Source organism: Musca autumnalis, unplaced genomic scaffold (genome assembly GCF_047663935.1).
Source record: "Musca autumnalis isolate F117 unplaced genomic scaffold, ASM4766393v1 scaffold_4, whole genome shotgun sequence".
NCBI classification, from domain to species: Eukaryota; Metazoa; Arthropoda; class Insecta; order Diptera; family Muscidae; genus Musca; species Musca autumnalis.
In genome coordinates, this window is record NW_027411977.1 from 244,643,897 (window position 1) to 244,668,143 (window position 24,247).

At 34.3% G+C, this 24,247-nt stretch overlaps 1 protein-coding gene across 1 annotated transcript in view; it reads right to left on the minus strand.

The window, feature by feature from the left end:
• Window positions 1-13,296, minus strand: part of LOC141401372 (G-protein coupled receptor Mth2-like) — a 45,389-nt gene extending 32,093 nt beyond the window's left edge. The window contains exon 1 of the mRNA XM_073981545.1: window positions 12,662-13,296. Coding sequence (XP_073837646.1) covers window positions 12,662-13,177 — 516 coding nt within the window. The 5' untranslated portion in view covers window positions 13,178-13,296. The remainder of the gene's footprint in view (window positions 1-12,661) is intronic.
• Between the last annotated feature and the right edge of the window lie 10,951 nt (window positions 13,297-24,247).

Sequence of the window (24,247 nt, forward strand, 5' to 3'; positions counted from 1 at the left end):
CTCCCATATATTTTTCGGTCGATTTCACGTATTTGCTGCACTAAACACGCTATATGTATCAGATTTCGATGAAATTTGGAATGAGTGACGGAATTGGGTGTAGAAATAAATTTGCCAATTTATATTGAAATCGGTTCAGATTTGGATATAGCTCCCATATAAATTTTCGGCCGATTTGAAGTATTTGATGCTCCAAACACGCTGTGTATGTCCAATTTAATGTAATTTGGAATGTGTTACAGGATTGGGTCTAGAAATAAATTTGCCAAATTATATTGAAATTGTTTAATATTTGCAAAATGTGTGCAGAATTTGTTCTCTAAAAAAGTTGTGCTTTTATAATAATAAAATATTGAATTTCTGCTTCATTATTTAAGGGAGCGACTTGAAGTCAGTAAAAATCATAATTAAATACCTAATTTGGCACTTGGAAAACGTTACTCTCATGAATTACAACTTCCTCAAACTTAGTGGTATTCCCAATTTAATTCTCTTCTTTAAAGGGGAGAGTAGGTTCTGGTAGACTCGATCTGTCGTAATTACGAGTGGAAGTGTATATGAAATTTGTAAATGTTACATACGCACAGCGGCAAAATTTTCCGAAAAATTTGGGGTCGCTGATTTCATTTGCATATTATTAGCCCTTATGCGCATCACTAAAGGGGTCTCTTTGGTCCCTTCTCCTGTAAAATGTGATCGTATCGGATCAAAATATTCTACATATATGTTCACTATAAAATTTTACTATAGGTTCTAGAGTACATCAAAACTCTATCTCTTATTTAAACTCCAGAAATATGTAAAAATTCAAAACACATTTTAAGGTTAAAGTCGTACTTCATCTGAGTTTATGCAAATTTGTCCCACAAACCATTATCTGAGAAGCATGATGTCAAAGACAAAACTATTCTCGACTAAATTTTATTATAAGCCACCAAAGAAATGAAGTCTGTATTTGCATTGCCGACCATGCAAATATCAGTATTAATTTGCAAGTTTCTACAATTTCTACATTTTTGAAAATATATATTTATGTTAAGATTTCTTGGAATCCTTGCACATTAGATATTTGGTATATTTATCAACTTTACTGACTGGAATGCGACGAATATTTTTATTAAAACATAGCAAATACCCGCTACTTCGTATGAGGAAAGGGAACAAAATATATATAAACAAAATATATATAAGCATAATATGGAAATGGTGAACACTGGAGATTCTGTTGTACTAAGACCTATTTTTATTAGCAATATTTTTTCGATTTAATTCCTTTTAGTACTGTACACTGTAGTCCCTAAACAGCTATCATATTTTTAATTTCGAATTTCCAAAACTACGACCTCATATCACAGACATATACCAACAGCGACTCATATTGCAAATTTCAGACTTGGCTCCTGGTTTTACCCCTTTACTAACACAGCATTCCCTTCCAGTACGAATTTCCAAACACTAAACGTTATCTCACCCCTTCATAACAACAATAACGCAAGTTCACAATTCAAGGTTCTAGCTTTAGTAGTTTCGCCAGAACCCGAATAGGTCCGTAATTTTTCTTGTTGGTTCCTGTACCTTGGGTTTGTAACGTATTTGAATAGAGGGAATTCTTTTCGATTTATTGGTAGACAATGTTTGTCTCCTAACGAAAGTAACCACATTACATCGTTGAGGAATGTCAACGATAATGGTATTGATTTAAACTGGTATCAAAAGCCCACAGCCTCTGGGAGACTAATAAACTATCATTCAAAACATACCAAAAGGCAATTATAAACACGGCCAAAAATCTAATAGATCTAAATCTAAGTGATACGAAATTCCATGACGAAAATAAAGCAAAAATTGAGAACATTTTGCACTTGAACAATTTCCCTACATACATGATAAAATCATTAATAAAAAATTACAAACCCAAGGTACAGGAACCAACAAGAACAACACCAGATAAAATATAGAAATCCCTGATATACGTACCGAATATATCAGAAAGATTTGAGAAGACAAACAGAACTCTGAATAGCCGACCTTCTATAGGCCTTGGTACAATCTATAAATGCTCTGTTCCAGAACCTGCAAGAAGCTACTATTTTTTACTACGATAAAATTTTTTCCTTTATGTTAGCGAAAAAAATAGTAAAACAAGTTAAATAAAACACTGTAATTAGTAGATTCTTGCAGTACTGGAACAGACCAAATATTTTTTCTTTTCTTTTATTATTTTCCGCATTGGTTCAATATCAAACGATTCTCGAAAGAAATATTTTATACACAGTTACTACCAAATTTGAACAACTTCAGTTGGATAATGTGGCTAAAGCCTTCAATATTTGAATAATTTAAAACAACAGCGAAAACTAATTACCAAATTACCAATGAAAAGGTCATGAGTTTCTTTTCTAAATATAACTTTCGGGGGAACATATCTTCCAGTAATAAAGATATAGTCATTGTATTAAAATTTTACCAATTTTCCCGCAAAACTGTTGGTTTATTTCACCATATTATTATTATATTATCTGATCATCAAGTTAAGGCAGGCTTCTTCTACGTCCTAAACCCAAATCCAGGGACGTAGCCAGGATTTCATTTCGGGGGGGGGGGGGACCACCTGACCAAAATTTTTAAAGTTAATGTTAGCGAAAATTTATTATTTAGCAATGATTTAAACTTTATTTTAGGCTTATTTTACTGATGAAATAATTTTCATTACTATTTTTTAATTAAAATGGCGTAAGATTTCTTGGCCAATTTCCCCTTGTTTCAGGCTTTAATTTTCCACTCCAGAGTATGGTAAATTTTTCAATTTCGGAAGTTCAGGTGTCCAATAGCTTTTATTGTCATAAAGAAACCAACTATCGTTATTTCCCTAAAGATATTTTGGTGTCCAATCGTAGATCTTATCACAAAGAATTTCTGAAGGCCGATAGTGGTTTTCTTGATAAAAAAATATTCTGAGCAATAGTGAGTCTATCAATCATGAAATTCTAGCACCTAATCACGAATTCTATTGCCCAATCGTGCATGTAAATAGACTCTTTTGATGTCCAATCGTCGGACTTCTCTTATAGAAATTCGGGTTTCCGATCGTGGATCTTCTCATAAATTGACCAGGAACTAGGAAAACTCTGGCAAACAGTCTTGAATTCTTTTAAAATGAAATTCTGGCGTCCAATCCAAGATCAATACATGTATCTTTTAGCAAAAATCCATGAACAAAATGTTTCCCAATCTACATTTTTTATACTCTCAGCCTTTAGTCAAAATAAACCTCATCGAAATAATGGTTTTAGGGCCAAAATGTGTTTGGAAGAAATCTGTTTCAGAAAACTTGAAGTCGACTTAGCTATGTTCGTCCGTCTTGGTGGAGGACACGATGATTCTCGAACAGATCGTTCCAAAATTCGGCCTTCGTTTTATTTTGTCCAAATTTTGATCAACTTCGAAGATGGACCATATCAATCCATTCTTTCGGTAATCTTCCACAGAGTATTTCAAAAATGTTCAGAGATGTGCAGTGTAAGACCTCTCTCGACAATAAATAAGTGGATAAGTGTAAGCTGAAGCACTAAGTAGTCATGGCTTCGCTTCCTTTTTGCTAATAATTTAGTTATAAGTAAAAATATGATATAAATAAATTAATAAATAACACTTGCAACAAGTGTTCTCGGGGCCACTATTACTACAGTACAAGTTTTTCAGGGGAAAGTCCATACTTTCAGAGAAAATGGTCCAAAAACTGTAAAGAACACCTACCGCCGTCATGTGTAGTGACTGGTGCGCACGACAACTTTCGAACCTTATACTGCGGTACATCCTTCAAAACCCATCAAAATAGTTGTCAAATGAAGTTTAAGATCTGTTCGAGGGTCCTTAGAAATGTTTACTGAACGTATTCCTTGTGTTTAGAACGATATTGTGTTTTTCGTGGGCAAGCCCATATTTCCTGAAAAAAAAAAACTGAAAAATATTCTGTGACGAACTGGAATGACTGGTGGGAGCAAAATCTTTTAAAAGGAATGACTTCCAAAATAAAATCTACTTCCAAAATGAACTATGCCGGTCCGGTCCATTTCTTCAGGTAACTTCTCCGCAACACTTGTGATCAATGATATAATCCACATTTTGTCGCCAAGTTCATACGTTCGAAAATGGCTACACAATTCTGAAAATCTCCTAATATATAGCTTTGGGTAAAGGATTTTGGTTGTGTGGCCCCTATTCGATCTGTCCATAGATGAAAATTTCAGTTCACACAGACTTAGGGTATATTCCTGTCCACGAAGCCGACTGATTCTTGTTGAGATTTTGACGAAGAAGAGAATCTGTTTCCGATCAGTTTTTTTTTTTTTGATTTCGTTTGTCGTCACAAAGTTCTTTGTCAAAGCAGGAAAAAGGAACATTTCTACAAATGTGCATCCATAAATCCCAAAATACAATTCAAAGAGTAACACTATGCAACACTGAAAATGCAAACAACTTCTAGTATGAATTTTTTGAAAATACATATTTAGACTACAAAAACCCTAGTAGGGTTTTGTCCTGTCAGATCCAATTCGGATTTTAAGGCCTCATCTAAACCGGGCTAAATCTACACGTTTTTGCATTTATCAGGCCTTTATCTAAGAAACGAATTGGAATTTGGCCTTGCTGTCTTTAGCAATATTGTAGCCCTGTACTAGTAGAACTTATCTTCTGAAAACCCCACATAAGAAAAACTCCATCTAAAGCATCAAAATCTATAAAATATAGAAAATTTTACATAACTGCATTTTACATAACATAATTCTGGTCAGTATGGGCTAAACTGTTGGGAGTTGAACCAAGTAACCTTTTGAAAAAATCTTCCAAATAAAGTTCTCAACAACTCGTTAGAACATTCTGAAACTCTAAAATGCTTACTTCATGTTGTTTCAGCAGTATTTTGCATCATATCTTTTACATCACGTATTTCAAACACAGTTCACACCAACAGTTTATTCTCGCATTTCGGACTTCACTACATTATTGATATTTTTATTAAATCGTCGTTGAAAATGTACTGAAAACAACAGCATAGAGGCATTTTACAACAATGACATGTTCTGAAGAGTTGTGTATTTTTTTTTTTTTTTTTTTTTTTTTTATCATTTCATTTATTTAAGCATTTCTAAATTAATTGTGGCCCCAGCGCCTAAAGGCTTTGTAGGGGCAAAGAAAAAATTTGACAACCAAAAAAAAATTAACATTATATGTTTCTAACACAATTTACAATCATACGATGAAATGAATTTACATTAGAAGTGTATCTAGTTTGCTTAGTAAATATTGCTTCAATTTAGTTTTAAAATTTGATATGGTTCTTATGTTTTTTATTTCCGATGGCAATTTATTGAATTCATTTGGTCCAGCATAGCCAATTTTTTGTTTTGTTACTTCAAAACGGCATCTCTCTGTCTGCAGGAGTCGACACTGTCGAGTGTTTCTTGTGGACCTCTCTATGTTTTCATGAAATTCAATCGATGTGGGGTGAGTGTTTGATATGGATTTATAAACAAATCGCAATATGTGTTGCATATATAAACCCTTTATGGGTAAAACACTTTTTGCTTTCTTTTTATAAAGCCTTAATGTGGAATAACGTCTCGGTAAATTCAAAGATAACTTGAGCGCCTTGTTCTGCAATCGCTGTAGCTCTTTCAATAAGGTGCTATTCATACTGCCATAAATTCCCGGGAGATAAGTCAAGTGAGAATGTATTAACGTTTTATATAACATGAACTTAACCTCACTACTAAAAAGTCTTCGAAATTTAAAAAGGATTCCAATAGCAGATGAAATCTTAGATTTAATTTCTTCCACATGCGAGTTCCACAACATATTACTATTCATATTTAGACCCAAGTACTTTATTGTCCTTGATTCGGTAACTGGGACCCCATTTATATGAACAAACATTGCATCGCCAACTAGATGTGGTTTAAAACGAACAAATTTGGTCTTGGAAGAGTTTAATACCAGGTTGTTTAATCTAGCATATTCTGCCAACAATACTGCATCATATTCAATTTGTGTACGTAAAACTTGTTCATCTTTATATCTATAAAATAGGCTGACATCATCAGCATACATCACCAGCTTCCCGAAGAACTGCATGTTTTTCAGATCATTGATATATATCTTAAACAGAAGCGGACCCAAAACGCTGCCTTGTGGAACGCCATATTTTATTGGAAGACAATGGCTTTCGCTATTCGATACTTTAACGTATTGACATCTATTGGCCAAAAAATCTTTGAAAAACATTAATGTATTTTGCGAAAATCCAATCGACTGCAATTTTTTGATGAGTATACTATGATCTACGAGATCGAACGCTTTCGTGAAATCGAAAAATACTCCAGCAACTCCTTTATATCCCAAATCAATTCCGTTGCATATATATTCCACAATGTTAAAAATAGCTGCGTCAGTTCCTGATGATTTTCTAAATCCATACTGGTCAATGAACAAGATGTTTTTCTCCTCAATGTACTTGGTAATCTGTGCAGCAATCAACTTTTCAAAAACCTTATCCAATACTGATAAAATAGCAATAGGCCTAAAATCACAAACACTTCTGGAATCAGGTTTTTTAGGCACAGGCGATACCTTGTGTGTCTTTAAAATATCAGGATATTTGCTACATTCTACCATCCCATTGAATATTTTGACGAGTATAGCAGCAGTCTCATTTTTTCTAATTAACAGCATCCTTGGTTTGATATTGTCTGCACCACAACTTTTTGCGAAATCTAATGCTTCAAGCTCCCTTATGACATCATTAAAACGAACACCTGTTAGTTGAAATTGGCTAGGTTCGAATCTTAGAGTACCATATAAGTTAAGGTCATCACCCGGATAACGTACAATATCATCTCGTAGTTTATCCACAGAATTGATGAAATACCTATTTAATTTGTTTGCTTTTTCGACATCTTCCATAATAACATTATCATCCTCATCAATAATATCAGCTAACGTCTTTTTACTCCTGCCTAATTCATGGTTTAAAAATTGCCAGACTTTCCTCATATTGCCGTTGCACGATTTGATACTGCTTTTATAAAAATCATCTCTCAAATTTTTGCTGCAGAACTTTATTACATTGCTTATTCTTTTTAATCTATCATTTATATTACGATCATGTCGATTCTTCCGTCTGAGATGCAGCAATTTATTTTTAAAATTTATTAGGGATTCCAATTGGTCTGACATCCAAGGAGCAATACTTCTGCGTTTATTTTGTTGTTTTTCTACAGTTACCGTGCTCTGATACTCGGCCGAGTGCAACATGTCCACAAAAGCCTCACATAACGTCGAAGAATTATTAATCGTAGATAATGTTCCCATATTCCCATCCAAGTACTCAGCAAATCTGGAATAATTTACCTTTTTTATACTCTTCACTGAATTTTGATTTGCACAGTCTGTGTTTATGAAGCAACTCAATATGTTATGATCAGATAGATGACTCTCAATACTATGCACCAAAATACAATCATTGTTGTTGCAGAAAATCCAGTCAATACATTTTTTTGAACTTGGCCTCGTAATATGGTTATGACAAGATTTTATATTGTATTCCTCTAGAAGATTTACCATCCGCGTTGTCTGCCTGGTCTTGCTTAATAAATCAATATTGAAGTCACCAACCATCAAAATAAGTCCTCTGTCAAAATTCCTCAGCACTGTTTCCAACTTTGCGGCAAATGTATCCACAAGACACTTTGGCGACCGATACAGCGATGTGAATGTCAACTTAGAATTCCGTACCAGGATATCGGGTAACTCCACCGTAATAACCTCCACACCATCCTCACTTCTGTTCAACAATGTTTTATATCTCAAAGAAGAATCAATAAAAACAGACGTTCCACCATATCCATCTGACCTCTCACAATTAATAACCCTGTAGCCATCGATTTGATACAAGTTTATATACTGACTGCTGAACCAAGTCTCTTGTATGGCAATAATTTCAGGTAATTTATCAAGTTTAGATAACTCATGTTTAAATTTGTTAAATTTTTCAATAGACGATACACTTCTAATGTTTACAGATAGAATATTTATAAATTTTTCAGTTTTATTATGAATATAAGTGTTATAATAATCTATATTGCGAAAATACTTTGAATTCATCATTAATAATTATGAAGTTAAAAAATCGCATACTTGAATATTATATGTTCTATGCATTAATTTGGCGAATGAAAACCATATTCTTCTTCATCATCATCATCATCTGTCGCTTCGTCGTCTTCATCATCATCATCACTAAGATCCACTTCAATCACCTTACGCTCATTCTTCCCCTTTGAAACAGTCTTCTTTAAAAGTTCATCTACGTCAGACATAGTTTTCATACGAATTTGCCTAGAATTTTCGTTCATCTTTACAAAAACTTTTCCTCCATTGGTGTAAACAAATTTGTATCCAACGGATCTCAGTGAATTTGCATGCTTAAAAACATCCATCGTATCTTTTGAAATAAAATCATTAATGTAAACAGCTTTAGTTTCATCCTTCTCTCTAAGCTTCTTCTTCTCTAGCATAAATGTTGTTTTTGCTTTCTTGCTTGCAAACTTGACAACAACAGATTTTTTGTTTGTTGTTGTATTTCGCTTGTTTAAAAAATAAGCATCTTCAACATCGTCTTTACTAATTGCAGCTCCAATTTGGTTTGCCACTGCAATAACAACATCAGTTGGCTGGGCTCTCTCATCAGCTGTTGTTATACCATTAATCACGCAATCCTTCTCTACACGAACATCATTTAAAAAGGCAACAGTAGACTCCAATTTTTTTACGTTTTCTCTCAAACATTCATTTTCTCTTTTCAACGATTTTATTGTTTTTGTGTTCTTTTTGACACCTTTCAAAATTTCATCATACTGAGAGGACATAAAACTCATGGTTTTCTTTACGTCTCTCATTTCCGACAGTAAAGTTTTCATGTCTGCTTTATCATCATCCGCAGGTAAACAACGTTGACATTTAAAAGGGATAGACTTATTCTCAAATAATCTCTCAACCTCCACTTTATTCAGCTGTGTACACTGAGCGTGGAGACTTTTCTTGCATGCATCGCACTCCAACATATCGTCGATCTCCAAAATGTCCGTCTTACAATGGAAACACTGGTATTTTTTCTTTTTGTTATTTAAGCTTTTTCTTTGTTTGCCAACCATTTTCTGTACACACGATAAAAGCACAGTTTATTTTTCTATTGATATACTCCTCGCTTAAACTGTTAATATTTAAAATTGCAAATAAAAACAACTTATTTAAGGAGCAATACTTTTTCACCAAATTTTGACGTCTATTTCATTCTAGGGAATATTTTTCCAAAAGAAAATATTTGAAATTTGAGGCAATAAATGCAGCTTTTCGAGTTCAATATTTCTCCAAATATTTTATTCTTGTCCTTATCTAAAAATTTGCTTCAGAGGTCAGAAGAAGATTCGCATTGGTTTCAGAGATATAGCGCCGAATTTCTTTAAAAACTCAATAGTTAACCATGTTTAGATGGGGCCATAAAATCCGAGCTGGATCTCGCACAACAAAACCCAACTAAGGTTTCTTGTCGTTTGGGTCTGTACTTTCAAAAAATCATCAGTTCGAATTGTTTGCACAAGATCACATTAAAAATGTTGCACAGTGTAATCGACAGAAAAAAAATCCCTGAAGTTGAAATTCAATGTAATTTTGAAATATTGGAAATAATATGCAATAAATAAAATATAAATATTGACCTCAACCTCATTAATCTTGGTTTTATTAACATTCGAAAGGTAGAACAAAACATAAAAAGTACGACAGAAAAATCCTTTTTTGTACAATAGACATTTACTAATTTGTAACAAGAGAGCAGTTTCTAATAATCTCAACGAACGAGACTGCGGTGGAACAGAAGTTTTATCATAAAAAATGGTTGGTATAGTTTTTTTTTTTTTGCAAATTTGAAACATAATTAAGAATAAGGACCACAAGAATGTTTTTTTCTAAAAATTGTTTACAAGCCAGTAAACATCTTGTTCTGAACTCAACAACACTTAGAGTCAGCCTAAAATTACTATTAAACGCTTAAACAACACCTTAAAACTTACCAACAACTTTGCAGAAAATTGCTCAAAAAACCTAACTTCTTCATTATTTAAGTAAACCAATGTAGTTGACCCAAATACTTTACATTTTTCTTTAAAAATCTAAAACATTTTAAAATTTTACTCAAAAATTAAAAAATGTGTAACATAAGCTAATATCCTGTGGGAACGAAAATCATTTCGGGGGGGCGCGGGCCCCCCGGGCCCCCCCTGGCTACGTCGGTGATGTGAGCTATATCCAAATCTCAACCGATTTCTATAAAATTTGGCACATTTATTTTATTGAGTCACACATTCCGAATTTCATCGAAATCAGACACATATAGCGTGTTTGGTGCAGCAAATAAGTGAAATCGGGCGAAAATATATATGGGGCCTTTATCCAAATCTCAACGGATTTAAAATTTGGCATAAAAATAAAATTTACATACAAATGCACAAAGACGTAACACCCCCTACCATAGTGTGGTGTAGGGTATAAAAAAAAATTCTCCATACAAATGTATTTAAAAAAAAAATTGAAACAAACCGTGTTATAATTGTATACAATTCGTCATTTCACCCAACCTCATAGTCAGCTACAATTTATAACTATAAAATAACACTGTACAACACAAAATATAATTACAAGATATTTCGGCCAGATTATGAAAGAGGACCGAAAAAAAGAAGACACCTGTGTCGGCGTTTTGAAAGTTTCCGTTGGGAAGTAACCTAAATAGGCGTGGCAAGTTCCGCGCATTTCTACAGGTTTTGGAATATTCGACATCAGATTCCTTGGAATCTTTACATTTTAGGTATAAAGTGTCTTTGGCAATATTACTGACAACAATGCCGGGTATCTTTTTATGAAAAAAATTAACCCTCATGGGAGTCACTAAAGGGGTCTTTTTGGTGTCTTTTTTCAGAAACGTTTAAAAACTCCTCTAAAATGAGTTCGTATCAGATCAAAATAATCTACAAAATTATTTGTCATAAAATTTTACTATAGGTCCCCGAATACACCAAAACTCTTAATCGTACCGTCAGGAATCTGTCAAAAGTAAAATCACGTTTTAGGGTTAATGTTGTACTTTATCTGAGTTCATTACGTTTTGTCCCACAAAACTTCATTCTAGATAGAAGACGTCAAAGACAAAAATAATCTCCATCAAATTTCGATATAAGTCGCCGAACAAATGAAATATGTATTTGCAATATATATCAAGAAAATATGTACATCAAGTTTGCCAAAAAAAACTCAAATATTTTTTGAATAAATTTGTTTTGTTCTTTTTTCGAGGTGATGCATGAAAGTAACACGAAATTTAGTTCTAGACGAAAGGTGTCAATTTTGTCACAGCAGGAGTAGCTGCTAAAACCATGGATGTTAGGACTCGTATGTCAGATATATATCCCCGCATTTTCACACACAATATCAGGAACCTATGACTTATCCTGATGATGATTGACTTTATAGTACTAAAATATGTAATTTTACAAAGTCCGATCTGGGTTGTCAATATTTCCCTATATATATTCACAATAGATATTTCAAAAAAAGTTTGGATCGAGCACACACAATCTTCTGAAAGAATATGTTATGAAAAAACATAAATAAAATATATTTTGTGACCGCAGATAAGGAAATTGTGAATAAAAACGGTAGAATATGGTCCTAAATCATACCTAAAAAGCGAAAGCTTCAGGAGATGTTAAATTTTATAGCTACAAATTTCTTTTGGCCAGAGACTAATAATGAAATTTGATTTGGAACATTTCTTCTTTTGACACAAACCCCAAAAAGTGCGGTATTTTTGGAGATTTTGACTCAGTATGGAATAAATTTTAATTAAGAGTCTAAAAGTTTTAGAAATAATGTCTACCAATAATATCTAATCTGTCTTTGACGTCTTCTATCTAGAATGAAAGTTTACAACATTAACCCTAAAACGTGATTTTTCTTTTGACAGATTCCTGGCATTTAGGTACGATTTAGAGTTTAGGTGTGTTCGGGAACCTATAGTAAAATTTTATGACAAATAATTGTGTAGAATATTTTGATCTGACACATTTTAAATGAGTTTTTAAACGTTTCTGAAAAAAGGGACCAAAAAGACCCCTTTGGTGACTCGCATGAGGGTTAATTTTTATCATAGAAAGATACCCCGCATTGTTGTCAGTAGTATTGCCAAAGACACTTTATACCTAAAATGCAAAGATTCCAAGGAATCTGATGTCGAATATTCCAAAACCTGTAGAAATGAGACGAATTTGCCACGCCTGTTTAGGTTACTTCCCGATGTAAACTTTTAAAACGGCGATACACGGCTCTCCTTTTTTCGGTCCTCTTTCATAATCTGTGCGGGATTTCTTGTAATTTCAAAAAAGGTCATGCTCAACTCTAAACGAGCAAAATTAGTAAAAAATCATTAAAAATGATCGTTAGGGCGAAGATCATTTTTAAATTTCAAAAAAAAAAGTTCAATTTTGTTATACTGTGTAATCGTTTATTTCTATATTGGAAAGCGCACATTCATCAAGTAAATCTTTACCTCATATAATGTCCAATTACTATTTGTATTTAAATCGGGATACAATGAAACAATATCCTTGCATTTATCATTTAGATTTGTTTCTATGTGATAGAAGTCATTAACTAAATGCATTTCTATCGATTCATTTTTCGATGTTATTACATTCTTAATGAAAGTAGTTTCTACATCTTCGTTCTTATCCAATTTTTGATATACATCTGCTATAAACCAAGAACATATGGGCAAACACGGTACTATATTACAAATACAGGTACTGTGTTGAATGGTTGTTGAACTTTCATTCGCCGCAGAAATATTCTTTTTATCGTATATTTGATCTACAGTAGCATTATAGATCAAATGTGAGGGTATTTTTATATCGCCATATTTATAAGAACCATTTTCAAGGGCTGTCACCACTACCGAACGATTAAAAGGACACTCTATATTTTTGTTTTGTTGACAATCGACATTTGTGGAAATAAGAAGAAAGAGAAGAAGAAAGAGGCCAGCAGGCGAAAGAGTTTGAATCATATTAAAATATTTTTGTATCTATTAATATTTATTAATATGTTTATTTCTGAAACACTGATCCGTTATTTTTTTTCGTTCTTGTTTTGCGATCCCGACGTATGTAATGTAACTTCAATACTAAACATATTTGCAAGCAACAAGACACCACTTTCTTATTTGAGGTTTTTTATTCGAGGAAGAGAATTTGCAATCCTAACCGCAAAAATTTCCACACAGTGGGGTATTTTGTTGTGGAGGTGGCACAAAATAATTCAAAATGTCACATCAACCACTGTGATTTAATTCTACTACAAAGAATGTAGGTTTTTATGGGTCTTTTATAAATCTAAGACTTACAATGTGTCTTGGTAACGTATACTTACTTTCATCTCAATTGTGAGCAGCGTTTTAGACCTGTTAAAAATAAAAATTTATATTATCGCATAAAAGAAATTAAAAGGAAATAGGAATGTGTCACAATTGAACTATGTATACATAAGGTCGATTAACTTCAAAACCGCAGACAAAGTGTTGTAGTTTGCCGAAACCTAAGATATCACGTCACCATAAGAGAGGCCGGGGATAATAAAATTAATGGCACAATTTTATAGCATCCCTCATTTGTGACTATGCTAAAAAAGACCATAAAAATATATTTTTAAGAAGACTCTTAGAAGGACTCTCATAGTAAATAATATCATGACTTAATATATTTTTGCGGAATTAGGTTTGACTTAACTCCGTGTAGACGTTGTTTTATTCCCCGATACGATTTATGGCAAAAAAATAGAGGGTTCGTTTTTATAACGATTCTACAATGCTTTATTATGTTACTTCCTTATTCACACACGACTTTACTTTACTTTGCACACAACTTTAATCTACATAGGTTACTCTTTACTTTTGTACTAACTGGCGATTTTAATTCACGGTCGTCTGATTTATCACTCAATCATCCACCTGCTACTCTCCCGTAGTTATACAAGCCGCCTGATACAAAAACTGTTCTAGCATCCTTACTCAATGATGTTTAAAACGTGCCAGCTAAAAATTTTTTCCGAGGGCTCTAATTTACGATTTTTTTCTGAGATTTTCTGAATATTTTTTAGAAATTTGCCGATTTCTCTAATAATTTCCTAGAAATTGAAGCGATTTTTTATAAGTTTTTTTTTTTAAGAATCTCTGCACATTTTCTGAAGAATCTTAAGAATCGTTATTCCGAATTCGTTCCAATTTCTAATCAATTTTTTCGATTCTTGTCGAAAAACAAAATGACTGGTTATAAAATTCGCATATACAATTTTAAAATTTTTTTAATAGAAATGCAACATATAATAATTCAAGCCAGTGTTGATAGCTTCAACATACTTGTGCACATTGTTCTAGTATTAATCACAAAATGATAACAACAGGCAAAATCATTAGAAAGTTTGAAATTAGAATCTTCCATAAATAGCGCTTAAAAGAAAATTTTCTGTGAGTGTCAATATCAAAGGCGTAAGCGCCCAAGAATTTGTTCCGATTTTTTTTCAGAAAATCTGAACTTTTCTTCGAATTTCTTTCCGAATTCGGACCGATCTTTTAAGAAAATCTAAATTTTTATCGAATTTTCCGGAATTTTCTTCCGAATTCTGTCAGAAAATCTATTTTTGTCTCCCAATTATCCAAGAATTTACTTCCGAATTCGGACCGAATTCGTTGCGTAACTCTAATATTTTTTAAGAATTTCCTAAGAAAATTCTTTCCGAATTCGGTGACCACGTCCATACAACATTCGTACCGAATACGTACCGAATCACATCAGAATCGGAATTTTTTCAAAAATTCTGTCCGAATTCGAAACGATTTCGGAAAAACAACTACTACCAAGAAACTACTACCAAGAAACCACTTGCAGTCATACAGGAACAGCGCTTTAACAACACTCCACCGTACATTATTTCTACCTGACACTAGTGGTATAACAGGCAACCATCGTAGTCAGTGCCAAGGGTGAATAATCCGCATTCACTTCATATCGCGAGACACTCTAATATTTCAAAGTTAGTTGTTGATGGGAGCAAACTACTGCAGGGGGTTAGCTACACGGGTTGGAACAAAAGACTTTTCTAAATCCGCCAACTTACACTTCGGTGTTAAAGCGTTGGGAATACATTTTGAGAGCTACCCATTAAGTTGTGGTGTCTAATACATACACAGGGCTTTCGAGTCAGCTGTTCCACTGGGCCTTCGGGTCAGTAGTTCCATATGACATTCGTGTTGGCTGATCCACAGGGTTTTCGGGTCAGCTGTTCCACTGGGCCTTCGGGTCAGCAGTTCCACAGGACATTCGTGTCGGCTGTGCCACAGGGCCTTCGGGTCAGCTGTTCCACAGGACATTCATGTCAGCTGTTCCACAGGGCCTTCGGGTCAGCTGTTCCGTAACTAGAAACCACATGGTAGAAATTAGACCATAACACTAAACTAATACCCTAACCCATCGTGATCCCGAACATCAAAAGCCGAACCCATTGTGTTCCCGAACAACAACAGCCGACTGCCGAATACCTTGCTATCCCGAACATCAACAGCGGACTGCCGAACTCATCGTGTTCCCGAACAGCTGAACACCCTACACATCGTGTTCCCGAACATCAGCAGCCGAACCCATCGTCTTCCCGATCATCCGCAGCCAACTCCGAATACATCGTCTTCCAGATTATCTGCAGTCGAACACCGAATTCTTCGTCTTCCCGATTATCTGCAGCCGAACTCTGAATTCATCGTCTTCCCGATCATCAGTAGCCGAACACCGAATTCATCGTCTTCCCGATTATCTGCAGTCGAACACCGAATTCATCGTCTTCCCCATCATCTGCAGCCGAGCACCGAAATCATTGTCTTCCCGATCATCTACATCCGAACACCGAATACATCGTCATCCCGATCATCTACAGCCGAACACCGAATACATCGTCTTCCCGATCATTCACACCCAAACACAAATAATCCCGTTTCCCTCGAAGAAGAACCCGCTAATTCAACACGAGCTCCTCAGCTGCCAAACCCCAGCGAGTCAGCATAATCCTTACACCAACTATTAATCCAAATATATACCCATTAAATTCATTCTTATCGCATTTAAACACAAGTAGATTGTATCTTCATTTCATTTCGTAAGGTTTTGTGAGTCCTTATGGAGACCCTTGACGCATCTGAACTTACCACAGCCGACGAGAAAACCATTACATGTTCTACAATGGTCAAGCAAACTGATAACGGTTTCAAAAATACACATACGAGGGCTGCACGATAACTATCTGGCCTAACAATGAAAACGCGAATATTTGCCTTCAAAATCTATCTCCAGCATGATTTATAATACACTTTTGCATGCGCTCAAACCAATTGTTGAATCACTTTTTCCACTACGATTGAGACACCTCCAAAATATGGTTTTAAATGCTTTTATAGCAACTTCTGGCGACGAAAATCGTTGGCGTGATATGCTGGAATCAAATGAAGTCATTGGATCCTCAGTCAGGGCTGTACGGCGGATGACTCACTTATTACACGTTTGTCAAACAGCTGCTGGTTTGAATCAATGTGTGAGTCGTCTTCTCTTGTTCGTTTTTCGAATTTCTCAGGAGACTTCAGGCAAACAAATTGTATTGTTAAACTCAGAATTAACCGTCCTACATTTCCCAAGCAGTATAGCCGCCACACGGTCAGTTTTGCCGAAGAAAGAGGCGATCATTTGCTTCGAAGTGCTTCTTACATTAACAACTATCGTTGGATCTGGATCGAAGATTCGCCGTCTGTGACGATCTTATAAACGCCGTTTGATATATTCACAATTTCAATTACTAATGATGTTGGAATAAAACTTACCGTAGTATTTGTGAACATTGAAAAATGGGATTACCAAGCAAGACTATAGGAAAAGTTTGGAGTTTCAATTAACTGACATAATTTCGCATATACATTTATCTAATGAAGTGCGATATATATACTAGTTTCCAAGCTTTGCCTTCGTCTGCCACAACAACAACATCCTAATACACCTGAAGATCGGCTTTACCACCCGTGAAACGTAGTGTAATGGTTGGATGAGTGGGACTTCGGTAGACTCCTAATTTTTCAATGTATCTCTAAAGGCCTTACAGCTCAACTCGAAAGAGAATTAATTAAACATCACTATAAATGGCCTTCGCCTTAATAAGGCAAAAATAAAAAAAAAAAAATATTCACAATTTCTTTGAAGAAATCGACAAGTGCCTTTTATTGAGCAATTGTGATGGATCTAACGAGAAACCCCCATTTCTGCGCCAGGTGTTCATGCAATATCAAATGTTAATTGGTGGAAGAAATGCCCAAGGATGCCTCTACCTCACGTTATACATATAACATGTTCTTGCATTATCCGTTCACGCACGTCTTAATTTTTTCTGGTACAAGGACCGATTTTAGGCTTCCCTCGCGACCTTCGTTTTTTTGGCAATTATCCATAGAGCTATAGGATGACTCTTTATGGACATACAAAGATTTAATTTGATATATGCACTCTCACCGTGAAATTTTTGAAAAATGGTCGGTCCAAAATTTTCACTTGTAAATTCCATTTTTTTAAAGTTATTTTTTCAAGTCAGTGTAAACAGCAAAACACACGGACGTATGACAAACTGTCCTGAGTACGTTAAGGCTAAAAACTTTTAATTAATTTAATTAATTGAGCTTTATGACCTAAGGAGATTTCATTGAAAATTTGATATCTAGAGAAGCCCTACACACACATCAACCGCTATGTGACGATCGTTTCGTTAGCTGGTTAGACTAACATCCTCAGGTATATTGGTGCCAGTTTAGTTCAAATCTGATAACTCATTTTTAACACAGTTGCAGCTGACGAATCGAACTAAAACTTTACACACTTTTCAGATTGTTACACTGTTTTACAGTGTTTTATCTAATTTGCTTTTCAACTCTGGTAACTCATTTTTCACACAGTTACAGCCAAAAATGAAGACAAAATCCTCAAAATACTTGAAATCGGGTGGTATGTATATTCATGTATTGTCATCCAATTCTGAAAAGTGTACAAAGTTTTAGTTCACAATCGAACTAACTACACTAACGAACACACTACACACTACAGTAGCACCACAAACTGTTCTTTGTTTAAAAAAAAGTACACGGCCGGCGGTGAGCGTTGAACACACAACTCTCTGATTTGTAGTCGGACACACACGCTCTGTGCCACCGTACTCATTACTTATTAAGGAGTAATATAAGTAGTTATTTTTGTATACATTACTTTGTAATGGGTTACATAATGACTAACGGATCCGAATTTTTGCTGGGTACTTAAAAATATTGGTTTTTTTTTAAATCATGAAAAATTAATTTTTTTTTTTTTGGTCTGTACAACTAGGGATAACCCTTTAAGGGGAAGACCGATATGGACCATTTTTTAAGTTGTAAGCATTGATGAGTCAGTCATCTTTTATTCTTTTATATAAAGATATTCAATTCAATTTATATAATATGATTTCACAATGTACACCAGATTTCCAATTCACTGGAACTAATTAGAGGGACTTTGTCTGCTGTCGTATCTGAAAGATAATAAAATCAAAAATAAAATTAAAACAAAATTCGTAATAAACGCAAAAAATTAAATAGGTTTGTAATTATCACTTACATTTTTCTGACGGCATTTGAAACACGACGCTGGCATACGTAGAGATAAAATATTATAATTCCCTGAAATAAAAAATATATATGGGCAATATTATTGAAAATTTAACATCGTTGAAGCCAAGGTTTACCCCTTTATAACTCGCGAATAGTGGTTGTATATTGTACAATTTAAATGCTTTTGGATAAAATGAAATGTTTTTAGACTTGGCAAAAATATTGGGTTTCAAAGTTGATTTGCGTGGAAGCTGTGGCTATATTTATGTTAAAAAATGGGTAAAAATGGGTTGAAGCCAACGTGTCTTTTTTTGTTTTCCCTCGATTTGTGATTAAACCACACTTTTCACGATTTTCCCGTTAAAGTAAAAGTAGAAAGCAACTAAATAAGGATCATCTCACTAGTGTATAACTTCTCAAAATTTGATCTGCGTCTACCATTAAATGATGCTGACATTTTGAAGCCAGATTTTAAGTGTTTTTTGAAATTTTCTTATAATTTCGTTCCGCAAACAGGTTTTTCAAAAAATCATATATAGGAATGAAGAACTCACGATTCTGATTTATTTGATATATGTGTCGTGAATGTAGCCTACACAGCTTCAGAGAAATCTGTATCCAAATACGAAAATTTTGTGCGAACAAATTTCTAAAAATCATATTTTTCGGGCTTAATTTTTACAATTGTCATTCGATTTACTCGTACTTGATTGCACATTTTTCATTTTTACGTTGCGGAACTAATAAATCTATACTCGTGAAATTCCATCTACTAAAACGCGAAATACGAGAAATTCCAAGGTAGGAAAATCAGCTAATATTGTTTTTGAAAATATCGCGCATTTTATCGCGTATTCTGTCGGCCGCTTGCACTGCTATGAAAAAACTAGTACAGCATCTTCCTTTTTGCGGAAACAGAGATTGGGAACTACATTCATTTTATCCAAAAAATAGTGTGTGATGCTACATCCACGGTTCTTGACAGATTGCCTTGAAATAGGTATAGATCGATGCAGATTTTCATGGTGACACTAAAACCGGATGCGGAACGAAATTGTATGAACTTTGGGAAAATTAGCGATGTTTTATAGGTTTTTTAATGCTAAGATGCAGCCGATGCTACATCTTAGCGTCCAAATTATATTTCGAAAAATATATACAAATAAAAAGATATGGTCTTGCTGTACATGAAAATCACATGCGGACAAAACGATTTTGATAACTACGCGATTTACACATATTTTAATAATGCATATAAGTTAAAGCGGTTTATTTGAACTCTGTTTCCGTTTAAGAAGTCTAATGATTTATTTCAACAACCCGATAACTTTCCTCAATGGGAAACCTACTATGTGAATGTAGATAAAGTAAAATCCACCCATTTTCTTGGGAGTTTCAAGAAAAATAAAAGAAGTACTCTTATAGAATTTTTCCAATATTTTCGACTCTAGAATGCGTGTGAAAACTATTATTCCAAACCAAAATTAGTTTTTTGTAACACAAATATGTGCTTATTTTGGCTATAATATCCTAACTACTATCCCGATGATTATAAGTTTAGTCTCATATGATTCCCCGTGACGTCTTTATTTAAAACTGTTACTTTTTTGTAATTTTTGACTGGTATATGGAGCTATATTTTCAAAAAATTCGGATTACATTTAAAATTTTGTCAATTTTTTGTAAATTCCGCGAATGCTGAGATACATTTTACAAATATTATGCAATATACTTAATGACGTCACTTCGTGATAACTTTTTAGTGACAATTGTGCTCAATAAAATAATTAGCGTGTTTATAATAATTTTTTCTTAAAGGCAGAAGTAAAACCGCGATAACATTTGTCCGCAACAACCAAAAATTTGCTCGCCAGCGGATTTGTACTGGGGAATTTTTTCTTAACCTATGTACCAAAAATCGTTAATGTAGCGCGAAAAGAAAAAATTCAATTTTTTGGAAATGGAATATGAAATAATTGGCAGTTTTGCCCATATATATGTATGTTATTTTTAAGAAAAAATATAAATTCCTGCCCAATATATACAAGGGCATTTATCCACTGTGTTATATTTGATCCGGGAATTAAATATCAAATGCTATCTTATTGGTATCTTATCTGATCTGCCATAATTCAGCGGGAAAGTCCCATCTAACACAATATGGAAACTAAACTTCTTAATGATAAACTGGTTAATGCAAAAGGTACTTCGAAACCCCTTTATTTAAATTTGAAATCCATTTTCTGATCAAATAAGTTGTTGTAAGGAAAAAGGGGTCAATTGGTCAGTTAAGAACCGCCACTGTTACAATTAATATCCCTGGGGGACGCTTCTAAATAGGTTAGGCCACCAAATAAAAGGCCATTAAATTCCCATTTTCCTCCTTACTTTGCATTTTATTACTCACCTGTATGGCACTCAACATATTCGGTATAACAACCAATGGTATATCTTTGGGTATAAACATAGACAAGAAATATGAAATAAGTCCACATGCCCATGTGGCACACATCAATTGGAAGAGACGAACACTTAAAAGGAACCTAACAATAGAATTGGAAAAATGTAAAAATAATAAAATTTCCTCCTTTTAATGCGATTTCATTTTCCCAAACTTACATTTGTCGCTGATTCCGACGATGTTGTGAATCCCTTGAGCTGGTGTTAATATAACGTAAAGTCTTACAAAAGAGTATCACACTGAATATAATCACTATTAAACAAAAGCCATTGATAACTAAATTAAGGGTTGCTGGAAAGAAGAGAAGAATGTTAATGGATTTTCCTTGGGAGTACTATAACTAGTTACAATATACATACATACCTTGTATACAGCTCCTTGCTTTGCAAAATGTTTGCATTGCATATAGAATCCCTATCAACGGCATGGGACCTATTGAGCCTACAATATAATACCACAGCATATATGATGATCTCTTGATAACACTTGTACATCTAGACCAGATTTCAAAGCATAAAATGCTGTGCCATATTAGATAGCTCATGCCAAAGAAGACACCGACATAATCTTAAGAAGAATATCGCAAATCGAAACATTTCTCTTTCTATTTGGTATATTTACTACCTACCTATAATTGGGGGAACCTTTATATTCGTGGCCACAACAATACCTGTTAATGAGTACGATATGGACAGCGTACCCAAATATGGTATCAGGCATTTTTCGTAAACATTTTTGGTTTTCAAAATACAACAATAACAGAATATTGTTAGCAAGAGGAATGGAACTGAAACCAACATAGCTACAACGTGAAAGAGAAATAATATTTAGGTTTTTATTTTGATTTCAAATAAACAATATCTGCTACTTACCATAAGCCGTGAAAGCTTCATGCCACTTTAATGGTGGTTTTAAACAAACATGAGGGTCCACAAAATATTTAACTATATCATCAAATTTTCTACCTGTGAAATCAAAACAGAATTCTTGGTAATTGAAAATCACATCGTCGTAATGTCGTCGAAGTCGGCCATCCTTAAAGAAAAAACAAAATAAGGAAACATAAAATTTTCCGAAATCGTTCATCCTTAAAAAATAGAAGATGAGAAAAAAATAAGTTTTCCTAGAAATGGAATTCCGTAATTCGGTGACAGAACCACTCCACAGGTTGAGCATAATGGACCAATTTGGATATATATTTTTTTTTTGAAATTTTCGTCATAACCCGAATTAGGTTTTTACGCAAAGAAAATTTGACCACGCCCACTTTTTATACCCTCCACCATAGTATGGAGGGTATATTAAGTTTGTCATTCTGTTTGTAACACATCGAACTAATCATTTGCGACCCTATAAAGTATATATATTCTTGATCAGGATCAATAAGACAAAATTTATGATCATTAGTAAAAGTAACAATGTTTACGACTCCTCACTAAAAATCAGTGAATCAGAAATAGAGAGAGTAAAATCGTATAAATACTTGGGAGTGCAATTAAATGAGCAATGGGAGTCTTCTAAAGAAATAAGATGTCAGATAGAAATGGCGAGAGAAGCGTTTCTCAAGTACAGAAAAGTACTAAACAGCCACGACATCAATATTGAACTTAAAAAACGGTTTATCAAATGCTATGTATGGTCAGTTCTATTATACGGTGCTGAAACATGGACTGTAAAATCAGCAGACGAGAAGAAACTGGAAGCTTTTGAAATGTGGACATACCGACGTGTGCTCAAAATTCCATGGACCGATCGAGTGTCAAATACCGAAGTCTTAAGAAGAATTAATGAACAACGACAGTTAATGAAAACCATCAAAACCCGAAAAATTTCTTATTTGGGACATTTGATGAGGAACAATAAATATAAGATACTGCAGATAATTCTCAAATCCCAAGTTGAAGGAAGACGTTGTAGAGGTCGAAGAGAACTGTCCTGGCTAAAAAATATTCAAGACTGGACCGGATACCGTGATGAACTCAGTCTTCTTACAGCAGCTAAAAACAGACAACTATCGCTTTCCACATAAAATAAATATTTCCAATAAGAATGTAACAAAATGTATGATCGCTTAACATCCGAACAACGGATATGCAAATAAAGAAGAAGAAGATCAGGATAAAATTCTAAGACGATCTAGCCATGTCCGTCTATCCGTCTGTTGTAATCACTCTAGCGTCCGCAATAATTGAGATAGAGTGCTGAAATTTAGCACCCGAGGGTCTTTTTTCCATAGGCAGGTCAAGTTCGAAGATGGGCTATATCGGTCCACTTTTTGGTATAGCCCCCTTATAACGGTACCTCCGGATTTGAGGTATTTTGACGTTCTTCGCCACATTTGAAGACCGAATTAGCTATAATTTGGCACTTAGGGTTCCTAGTGATCAACAAACTTATATCCCAAAGGATATGGGCATAGGTCCATATAGCGGTACCTCCCGATTTTCGGTATTTTGAGAATTTTAGCCACAATTTTTAACCGAACTATCTGCAATTTGATATTTGAGGTTCTCAGTGGTCATGAAATATTTCCACGAAACATCGTCAACATAGGTCCATGTTTTGGTATAGCCCCCATATAACGGTACCTCCCGATTTTCGGTATTTTGAGAATTTTAGCTAAAATTTTTAACCGAACTATCTGTAATTTGCCATTTGAGGTTCTCAGTGGTCATGAAATATCTCCACCAAGCATCGTCCATGTTTTGGTATAGCCCCCATATAACGGTACCTCCCGATTTTCGGTATTTTGAGAATTTTAGCTAAAATTTTTAACCGAACTATCTGTAATTTGCCATTTGAGGTTCTCAGTGGTCATGAAATATCTCCACCAAGCATCGTCAACATAGGCCCATGTTTTGGTATAGCTCCCATATAACGGTACCTCCCGATTTTCGGTATTTTGAGAATTTTAGCCACAATTTGTAACCGAAATATCTGCAATTTGACATTTGAGG